Here is an 11,114-nt window from a genome sequence, read left to right as displayed (position 1 = left end):
ATACAAAATCAGCATTCACCTTCTCAATGGGCTAATACAAAATCATTATTCACCTTCTCAATGGGCTAATACAAAATCAGCATTCATCTTCTCAATGGGCTAATACAAAATCAGCATTCACCTTCTCAATGGGCTAATTCAAAATCAGCATTCACCTTCTCAATGGGCTAATTCAAAATCAGCATTCACCTTCTCAATGGGCTAATTCAAATCAGCATTCACCTTCTCAATGGGCTGATTCAAATCAGCATTCACCTTCTCAATGGGCTGATTCAAATCAGCATTCACCGTCTCAATGGGCTAATTCAAAATCAGCATTCACCTTCTCACATGCACCAGCAATGCATAGTCAACTGGCTTGTGCAACATGAATAACATCAATAACACTGTTCACCATCATTTAAGCTAACATGGTCAGTGGGGCCAACAAGTAGCTGGAAACCTCACCACTGTCTAATGGTACCAAAACCATGTCTTCCAAGAATGAGACATGGTGGGACATAGAGACTTATCAAAATAAGCACGTTCTTCTCATATAGACACTGTGATTCTACACTACTGGTTCGGCCTGCCAAGGACCACCTCTTTATTCATATCTGCACTGAATAACCACTCAAGTTGAAGGGACTTGGTTAACATGCGTGATCCTTCATGTTATAAAACTGTTTGCTCAATGTATGTCTGTATGTCGAATGTAGTAATTTGTGCGTGTTATTAATGTTTGTGTTTTGGGTAGCCCACACACAATCCTTATTGCTGAAATACTTTCTGCTATAAGGTGCGTTTTGTTTAGAATGATCCCATCAGTATATCCTCAAAACGTTGTTCCAGTGTTGGAAAATTATCCTTCATTTAGTGCAACAAACTAAGCCTTCTCTCCTCCACCTTCTCTGCCTAATACCTCTCTGAGTGACTATAATGCTGCCTTAACTAAGCTGTGTCTGTAGTTGTTCAGCCTAAAGTGACCCCTCACTGTTAAGCTGCAAGTATTTTTTGATGTTCAGATAAATAACCATTTCTGGTACAATAGTATTTGTCACTGTTTGGAAGTCTTGGACTTAGTGTTAACTACTGAATCACTAGTAATTGAGTGTGTCGGGTTGATAAAGATTGCACAACGTCCAGTAGTTTTTTTCCATTAGAGAGACTCTAAGCACTTAAAGCTTCAAACTCTGCATTCTCTTGTCAATGTGAAACAACAGTCAATAAAGGAGACAAAGTTACAACACTTGTGTGATATTTTGTTACTTTCCAAAATGGCTACATTCACTCATCTTGCATGTCGAGATGGTTTTGTGTCTACCAATCAAAACTGAGCAAATTTCCACGAGAAAAGTTTTAAAGATCGTATGACGTAGCTTCCGCAGGTCAGGACTATAAAGTCTCAAACAATACCAACGCAAAGTACACGCAACAAACTCACAAACAAGCTAGCCTGATAAACGGATCCTGTTAATGCGGTTGAATCATGTCTGGCCTTCTGCGCGGAATGCTGAAAGTACGGTCAACTGTGGCTTCGAGGACACGTGCAATCAACCAGCGAGCAAAGTTATCCAGTAAACCCCCTAAAGACCAAATCGGCGCTGCAGTGAGTAGGCCAAATATATTCATAAACCGTTTTGTTATTTTCATGTTCTGTGAGTAGGCAATCCTTGAAGCTAGCCAGCTAGTTCAGATAGTAGTTGGCTAGCTGTTTTCAATTATGCAACGACATTTCCAAATATACTTATCCAAATTATGTTGACTGTTTTAAAATGATGCATTTCTTGCATGCCTTATTATTGGCAATAATATGACTTGCCAACCTGTGTTCTTGGGTGACGTGCATGAGTATGACAGTCTTGCATGCCTCACTGTTCACAGGAAACCGCTTTCGTCATGACAATTTTTGCGGTGGCCATATTAGGACCATCCGGTTGGATCCTCGCCAATGTTCAGAACTACCAGAAGCGCTGAACTGTTTCTCGACCACGGTTCTTGGATCAGAAGTCAACTGCTGCATTCCTTTTTCTGGCCTATGATGCTTGAACTTAAGTCACAAAATTACCTTTTGACATTCTATCTCAATAAAAACACGTAATCTAGTGTCTGATCATTGTTTCAACATGTTTAGTTTAGTGTACATTTTATATGTGGTGAAACGATTTGACCATTTATCTATATCAAACCGAGGTGTGTGTGTGGAAAATTGTACATAACCAACTATGTACTGAAGTCCTGGCTTGCTGAAGCCAACAATTGGCCATAATTGCACTCCGATGTTGTCCTCCATAGGCATGAATGAAATTCCACAGTATTTCTATTACATTTTAAATTTCAAGGACAACGTGGGGACTGTAACAACTTTCTGTAGTTATACTTGAATAAATTGATTTTATATATTAAATGTAGAGATTCATAGCTTACAAAGTATTTTTACAATGGTGTGGGGTGCCAAAATGTATGTGTGGTGCCTTCAAAATCATGCCGCTGTCATCTCCGTGTGTGTATACAGTGAATTTGGAAAGTATTCAGACCCCTTGACTTTTTCCACATTTTGTTACGTTACAGCATTATTCAAAAACATTAAATTGCCCCCCCCCTTCCAAATCTACACACAATACCCCATAACGACAAAGCAAACACTGGTGTTGCAAATGTGTAAAAAAATCTAATTTACAAAGGTATTCAGGCCCATTACTCAGGACTTTTTGAAGCACATTTGGCAGCGATTACAGCCTTGAGTCTGTAACTTGTATTTGGAGAGTTTCTCTCATTCTTCTCTACAGCTCCTCAAGCTCTGTCAGGTTGGATGGGGAGTGTCAGAGACTTGTCCCGAAGCCACTCCTGCATTGTCTAAGCTGTGTGCTTAGGGTTGTTGTCCTGTTGGAAGGTGAACCTTCGCTCCAGTCTGAGGTCCTGAGCGCTCTGGAGCAGGTTTTCATCAAGGATCTCTCTGTACTTTGCTCTGTTCATCTTTCCCTCAATCCTGACTAGTCTCCTCGTCCCTGCCTCTAAAAAAAACATCCCCACAGCATGATGCTGCCACCACCATGCATCACTGTAAGGATGGTGCCAGGTTTTCTCCAGATGTGACACTTGGCATTAAGGCCAAATAGTTCAATCTTGCTTTCATCAGACTAGGGAATCTTGTTTCTCATTGTCTGAGAGTCCTTTAGGTGCCTTTTGTCAAACTCCAAGTGGGCTGTCATGTGCTTTTTACTGAGTGGCTTTCGTCTGGCCACTCTACCATAAAGGCCTGATTGGTGGAGTGCTGCAGAGATGGTTGTCCTTCTGGAAGGTTCTCCCATCTCCACAGAGGTATTCTGGAACTCTCAGAGTGACCATTGGTTCTTGGTTACCTCCCTGACCAATGCCCTTCTCTCCCAATTGCTCAGTTTGGCTGGGCAGCCAGCACTAGGAAGAGTCTTGGTGGTTCCAAAGTTCTTCCATTTAAGAATGATGGAGGCCGAATCCATTTTTAGAATAAGACCGTAACGTAACAAAATGTGGAAAAAGACAAGGGTTATGAATACTTTCCGAATGCACTGTATAATCCATTTGCACATGAGCTGACCCAAGTGTTTGAGAATGAGGGCCTACAAAAAAACTAGGGTAGCCTTGTAGTTCAGGACGTTGGTTCAGTAACCGAAAAGTCATTGGTCCAAATCCCCGAGCCGACTAAGTGAAAAATCTGTGACATTCCCTTGAGAAAGATACTTAACTCTAATTTGTCTTGTAAATTGGTCTGATAAATGACCAAAACAAATATTACAAATATTATATAAAATTTGAAAAGTTTTAAATCTGCACACATTAGGTGCAAGTAAATAATAGATAGTTATTTGAGCCAGGAAACTGATGACCCGTTCTAAATATGTGTTATATCTGTATTTACGTGCATTTGTCAGAGAAAATCACTAGTTGCTGGCACAGGGGGTGTATTCACCGGGAACCAAACAGAACGAAACGGGGCGGGAACTACCTGAATTTGTCCAATAGATACTATAGTTTTCCGTCTGTTTGGAATAATGATTACATGATTTATATATAGGTATAGATTGCATCCCTGCACTACTAGTGTAACCCGGAAGTTTAGAATGAGGTCAGAGAGACGAAGGAAATAGAATTCTACAGCTAAAATGGCGGAGGAACAGCAGCAGGAAACAACACAGGGAGAGATGGAGGGTGAGTGACACAACATCAAAACGAAAGATAACTAATCTAACCGGCTTCGGCTATTAATACGTAATTTTTTATGGAGGTGTAATGTGGCTGTTAGGTAATCTAGTGATGGCAGTTGAGGGACAAGCTGCTTGTATGAATATGAGAAGGGAATGGGGGAGGCCATAGCATTCAAGTCACACACACAAAGAAACGCATTTTGACCTAGCTATATTTTTAGGGAGGATGGAGTAAACAACATTGTTTTTTATGCGACCTAATGAAGGCTCTCACTCACAGTATATTTTTTGCCGACTTTCAATTGGTTGTCAAATGTTTATTGACGCCATAACTGAAATTGGATAGTTAGCTGGCTAGCACTAACGTTCGCAAGCTTAGTTAGTGACTCGATTCTAATTATTCCAAAAATATGGTCAGACGCTGACCACATCGTTGCTCTTGCACCCCACGTGAACCAGCTTCAATACTTATATTTATCAATAGACTGATATGCGATTACAGAATTTGCTTAAACTACATGCCTACTGTCATCAATCTCATGTTGTGGTATAAATTACATAACCAGAACTGGCCTTTTTTTAAATGTTTACAAACTTCTATGGTGTTTTTTTTTCTTCTCTAGCGGGAGGAGTAAACTGCCTCGCTTATGATGAGGCTATTATGGCTCAGCAGGATCGAATCCAGCAGGAGGTGAGAGATTTTATACTTGAATAAACATTGATAATGTGCAGGCTGTTTTTTAATTAGACTGACATAAGTCTGATGTGAAGGTTGAACTGCATGCCTTTGCATCACGTGTTTTGGATCACCCAGGCTGTTTAGACAGGCAGCTCAATTCTGATATTTTTTTCTCCCACTAATTGGGCATTTGACCAATCACATTAGATCTTTTTCAGAGCTGATCTGATTGGTCAAAATACCAATTAGTGTGGGAAAAATATTAGATTTGGGCTGCCTGTCTAAATGCAGACCCTGTTTTTATATTGGTTTGTATAAATCTGTGCGTACAAATGTCTGTGCCTTAACAGTCTGTTTGACTGTCTAGATCGCAACTAGCATCCCTTTAGTGTCAGACAGACAGGAACTATCAGTGTTGCAGAGAGAGTATGCCGTGGAAGACACCATTTATCAGCTCAAGATCAAGGTAAGTAAACCACAACAATATTGTATTACACGATTTGAATCTGCATGACTTTATACAGGTCCTCTGCAATGTTCCCTCAACCTTTTTGGCACTGAGCAAATTTCCAGTCTGCTGAGCGCAAAAGTGAACATTGAAAATTCCGTGCAACTTCCAGCACGTGTTTACTGTGAACACTGAGGCTGTACTTGCTTTAAGTTAGTTTTAACAGTGGCCAAGTAGGCTGTGGCTGTTTGATCATAATGTAGGCCTACCAGAGTGGTCTACCATAAGAAACAATGGAGAAAATGCATCCCATAACATTTTAACATGGAAATAGCTGTTCCATCATTCAGCCTACAGTAGCAGCCAATGTGTGGTGTTCAATGCCTACAGTCAAATCAAAATGTATTGGTCACATACACGTGTTTAGCAGATGTTATTGCAGGTGTAGCGAAATGCTTGTGTTTCTAGCTCTGACAGTGCCGTAATATCTAACAATTTCACAATACTTACAAATCAAAGTAAAGGAATGGAATTAAGAATATATAAATATTTGGATGAGCAATGTCAGTGGCATAGACTAAGATACAGTAGAATAGAATACATTATATACATATGAGATGAGTAATGCAAAATATGTAAACATTATAAAAGTGACTAGTGTTCCATTATTAAAGTGGCCAGAGATTTCAAGTCAATGTATATAGGGCAGCAGTCTCTAATGTGGTAGTGATGGCTATTTAACAGTCTGATGGGCTTGAGAAATGTTTAAGTCTCCTTTTCAGTCCATGAGACCTTTTGAAGAAGAAAAAACATGATGGGTTTGACATTAACCTGTTTATCCACCGGTACTTCAGACAAGGATGTGACTGAAAATGTTTGATGCAAGAGACCACTTTACAGAAATGCATGATTCCCATACCATTATTACAGAGAATCGGACAAATTATGCTACCCTCTGCCTATTGGTTACTTAGCTTATTCCTCCTGTCTCAAAATACAACACTGCCCCTTTAAGAAGAAAAAAAATAAGCTCTTTACATGACTAGCTTTTCAAAGAAGTCTAGAAATGTACACATTTTCTGCTCTTGTTGGAAGCAATCACTCCCCTATTGCTGACTACAAATTATCTATAACTGGACTTAAAACTCAATAACTAGCAAAGGATATGATCAAAATGTGCACATGTGGCTACATGCAGCTTATGCTTTGATCTCTAAACAAGCGCATCTACTCATGACCGCCCATGCTGTAAACACTCCAGTTCTAAGTAAATGGCACAGATCCATATATGGCAATGGTCTATTTGCATATAGGCCTACTGGAGCTTTGATTGGTTATGCCTCACTGTTCTCTGTATGGGTTGAGTTGTGCGCAGTAGAATCCTCTTCTGATGCGCTCTGCATACAACAAAATATCTTGCATAGTTCGTTTTGTTTCGGAATGTTGCATTGAAAGTGGCTAATATTGCGTTGATTCAATCACACTTGGGGAAACGTTGATAGTGTTAACTAACGGGGAAAACTCTAGAAAGTTGTGTGAAGTTCAGTCTCGTGCTTCTCTCCATGGGATGAAATGTATTTTGCGCTCTTCGTGGCAGGGAACATTGTTTCTCTGTAGCTCAGTGGGTAGAGCAAGGTGCTTGCAAAGCCAGGATAGTGGGTTTGATTCCCGGGACCACCCATATGTAAAATGCATGCACGCATGACTAGTGTCTGCTAAATGGCTTATTATAATATTACTGGTTTAACGCTAAAGATCCTTATGACCACATCTATTGAAGGTTCGAAATAGTCACATTACGATTGTATTTACTGTGTATACTCTGTCCTGGTTTTTTCCCCCCCTTAGGATTTACACAAAAAATACTCGTATATCCGCAAGACGCGGCCAGATGGGAACTGTTTCTACAGAGCTTTTGGCTTTTCACATCTCGAATCACTGCTAGAAGACAGCAAAGAGCTGCAGAGGTAACGTAGCACTTCCATAGTGCATCTAGATCCTCGATGTTCAGCAAAGCCGACTCTGTAATACGACAGATGGATGTCATCTAGTTAGTGTTGCTGCATTAATTGCTACTGAATACCGATGATTCAATGTATGTCGCTGTAGGTTCAAAGCAGTGGCAGCAAAGAGCAAACTGGACCTGGTCAACCAGGGTTTTACAGAGTTCACCATCGAAGACTTCCACAATACTGTGAGTTGCTGTTCTATTATTACACACACTTGAACAACAGTGACAGCACACACACATTACACATATACTGAACATGTTAACCGCTGTTAGTGACATCACATAAAATCATCACTTAACTGACCATATTATTGTTAATTCTTCCCCTAGTTCATGGACCTGTTGGAGCTGTGTGAGAAGCAGCCGGGCCTCCGTGAGCTGCTGGGCTCCTTCAGAGACCAGAGTGTGTCAGACTACATCGTGGTGTACCTGCGGCTGCTCACCTCGGGCTACCTGCAGAGGGAGCACGGCTTCTTCCAGCACTTCATCGAGGGTGGACGATCCGTCAAGGAGTTCTGCCAGCAGGTGGGTTCCAATTGGGTCGTGTTCAGTAGGTATGAAGCGGATGAAAACACTCTGAAACAGGGTGAAACCATCTCTACTCGCCCAAAAAGAAACACTTGTTATTCTTGTGTAATTTTTTTGTTAGTGTTTTAATAAACACAACGCTAGTTTAAGGCGAGAAGCTAGATTGATGATTTGTTTACATATGGCTTGAATTTTGTCTGCTGTCAAATCAAATCGTCAAATCAAATGTATTTATATAGCCCTTCGTACATCAGCTGATATCTCAAAGTGCTGTACAGAAACTCAGCCTAAAACCCCAAACAGCAAGCAATGCAGGTGTAGAAGCACGGTGGCTAGGAAAAACTCCCTAGAAAGGCCAAAACCTAGGAAGAAACCTAGAGAGGAACCAGGATATGTGGGGTGGCCAGTCCTCTTCTGGCTGTGCCGGGTGGCGATTATAACAGAACATGGCCAAGATGTTCAAATGTTCATAAATGACCAGCATGGTCGAATAATAATAAGGCAGAACAGTTGAAACTGGAGCAGCAGCATGGCCAGGTGGACTGGGGACAGCAAGGAGTCATCATGTCAGGTAGTCCTGAGGCATGGTCCTAGGGCTCAGGTCCTCCGAAAGAGTGAAAGAGAGAATTAGAGAGAGCACACTTAAATTCACACAGGACACCGAATAGGACAGGAGAAGTACTCCAGATATAATAAACTGACCCTAGCCCCCTGACACAAACTACTGCAGCATAAATACTGGAGGCTGAGACAGGAGGGGTCAGGAGACACTGTGGCCCCATCCGAGGACACCCCCGGACAGGGCCAAACCGGAAGGATATAACCCCACCCACTTTGCCAAAGCACAGCCCCCACACCACTACAGGGATATCTTCAACCACCAACTTACCATCCTGAGACGAGGCTGAGGATAGCCCACAAAGATCTCCGCCACGGCACAACCCAAGGGGGGGGGGGGGTGTGCCAACCCAGACAGGATGACCACATCAGTGAATCAACCCACTCAGGTGACGCACCCCCTCCAGGGACGGTATGAGAGAGCCCCAGTAAGCCAGTGACTCAGCCCCTGTAATAGGGTTAGAGGCAGAGAATCCCAGTGGAAAGAGGGGAACCGGCCAGGCAGAGACGGCAAGGGCGGTTTGTTGCTCCAGAGCCTTTCCGTTCACCTTCCCACTCCTGGGATAGAGTACACTCAATCATATGACCCACTGAAGAGATGAGTCTTCAGTAAGGACTTAAAGGTTGAGACCGAGTTTGCATCTCTGACATTGGTAGGCAGACCGTTCCATAAAAATGGAGCTCTATAGGAGAAAGCCCTGCCTTCAGCTGTTTGCTTAGAAATTCTAGGGACAATTAGGAGGCCTGCGTCTTGTGACCGTAGCGTACGTTTAGGTATGTACGGCAGGACCAAATCAGAGAGATGGGTAGGAGCAAGCCCATGTAATGCTTTGTAGGTTAGCAGTAAAACCTTGAAATCAGCCCTTGCTTTGACAGGAAGCCAGTGTAGGGAGGCTAGCACTGGAGTAATATGATCACATTTTTTGGTTCTAGTCAGGATTCTAGCAGCCGTATTTAGCACTAACTGAAGTTTATTTAGTGCTTTATCCGGGTAGCTGGAAAGTAGAGCATTGCAGTAGTCTAACCTAGAAGTGACAAAAGCATGAATTTTTCTGCGTCATTTTTGGACAAAGTTTCTGACTTTTGTGATGTTATGTAGATAGAAAAAAGCGGTCCTTGAAATGGTATTGATATGTTCTTCAAAAGCGAGATCAGGGTCCAGAGTAACGCCGAGGTCCTTCACAGTTTTATTTGAGACGACTGTACAACCATTAAGATTAATTGTCAGATTCAACAGAAGATCTCTTTATTTCTTGGGACCTAGAACAAGCATCTCTGTTTTGTCAGAGTTTAAAAGTAGAAAGTTTGCAGCCATCCACTTCCTTATGTCTGAAACGCATGCTTCTAGCGAGGGCAATTTTGGGGCTTCAGCATGTTTCATTGAAATGTACAGCTGTGTGTCATCCGCATACATAACATTATGTTTTCAAATGACATCCCCAAGAGGTAAAATATATAGTGAAAACAATAGTGGTCCTAAAACGGAACCTTTGTTGTGTGCAATGAGTCAGAACTAGTGTTCCTACATGGTCCTCTTGGGTATGCAGCATGCACATTCCAATGTCTCCATTACTTTTTCTGTCTTGCGTAACAGCGATAACAAGTCAAAACACTTCAATTGTCGTCTGTGTTTCTCTTGTCCAGGAGGTGGAGCCCATGTCTAAAGAAAGTGACCATATCCACATCATTGCCTTGGCCCAGGCCTTGAACGTGTCCATCCTAGTGGAGTACATGGACCGGGGTGAGGGAGGCTCTGTCAACCACCACGTCTTCCCTGAAGGCAGCGAGCCTCGTGTCTTCCTCCTCTATAGACCCGGCCACTACGACATCTTGTACAAATAACAATCTGCTGTTTTAGAGACCCCCCCCCCCTTCCACTGCTGTAGTGGCAGTGGAGAAATACTTCAACTGCCACGTTGATGCATACGTGTGTACGAAGGTTACAGTATTGTATCTGAGAGAGAAAAAAACTATCACATTATACAGCCCTCTTCTCCCGCCTCTTCACTCCTGTTTCCCCTCATCACAGAAAAGTTAATTAATAAAAAATGATTTTCAAAAAATAGCAGTGAATCCAGGAGTATAGTTGTACAGTTTTTTTTTTTTTTTTTTTGGTGGTTGTAAATGTTATCAACTTGCTTTTTTTGTTGGATTATTTTCCTTTGGTCCACTGCGTTTCATGAGTTTTATTAAAGGGATTACATCTTATTTGACTTGTATGTTAATGTCTTTGTCACTCGTCTGGTATTGTCACATTTCAGCGGGCATAGCAGCAATCTGAAATGGAGTATTTGAATAACTTCCGTGTCTATGTAATGTTCTTATCTCTGTGCGTGTGTCACACAGTAGCAGTCACAAGTTTGGACACACATACTCTAGTTTTATTTGTATTTTTTTACTATTTTCTACATTGTAGAATTTAATAGTGAAGACATCAACTATTAAATAACACGTATGGGAATCATGTAGTAACAATATATTTTTCTATTTTAGATACTTCAAAGTAGCCACCCTTTGCCTTGACAGCTGGGCACATTCTTGGAATTCTCTCACCTCAGGCTACTTCCTGAGTTGCGCAGCGGTCTAAGGAACTGCATCTCAGTGCAAGAGGAGTCGCTACAGTCCCTGGTTCGAATCCAGGCTGTATCACATCCGGCTGTGATTGGG

At 41.8% G+C, this 11,114-nt stretch overlaps 1 protein-coding gene across 1 annotated transcript; it reads left to right on the top strand.

Annotated features, from left to right (window-relative positions):
* The first annotated feature begins 4,056 nt into the window (after window positions 1-4,056).
* On the top strand, window positions 4,057-10,655 carry LOC124013658 (ubiquitin thioesterase OTUB1-like). The gene is made up of 7 exons (XM_046328033.1): window positions 4,057-4,167; window positions 4,787-4,854; window positions 5,210-5,308; window positions 7,139-7,257; window positions 7,400-7,484; window positions 7,632-7,826; window positions 10,092-10,655. Exons 1-7 carry the CDS (start codon window positions 4,122-4,124, stop codon window positions 10,287-10,289), a joined length of 810 nt encoding a protein of 269 aa, XP_046183989.1. The 5' UTR covers window positions 4,057-4,121; the 3' UTR covers window positions 10,290-10,655.
* The last annotated feature ends 459 nt before the right edge of the window (window positions 10,656-11,114 follow it).

The sequence above is a fragment of the Oncorhynchus gorbuscha genome, linkage group LG25, assembly GCF_021184085.1.
Source record: "Oncorhynchus gorbuscha isolate QuinsamMale2020 ecotype Even-year linkage group LG25, OgorEven_v1.0, whole genome shotgun sequence".
NCBI lineage: Eukaryota > Metazoa > Chordata > Actinopteri > Salmoniformes > Salmonidae > Oncorhynchus > Oncorhynchus gorbuscha.
Note: the sequence above shows the minus strand (reverse complement) of the source record. Positions and strands in the feature narration are given on the sequence as shown.

Coding starts and splice junctions, on each gene's coding strand:
- LOC124013658 (XM_046328033.1), top strand. CDS start 4,122: ATGGCGGAGGAACAGCAGCAGGAAACAACACAGGGAGAGATGGAGG. Junction 4,855..5,209: donor AGGATCGAATCCAGCAGGAG/GTGAGAGATTTT, acceptor TTGACTGTCTAG/ATCGCAACTAGCATCCCTTT. Junction 7,258..7,399: donor GACAGCAAAGAGCTGCAGAG/GTAACGTAGCAC, acceptor ATGTCGCTGTAG/GTTCAAAGCAGTGGCAGCAA.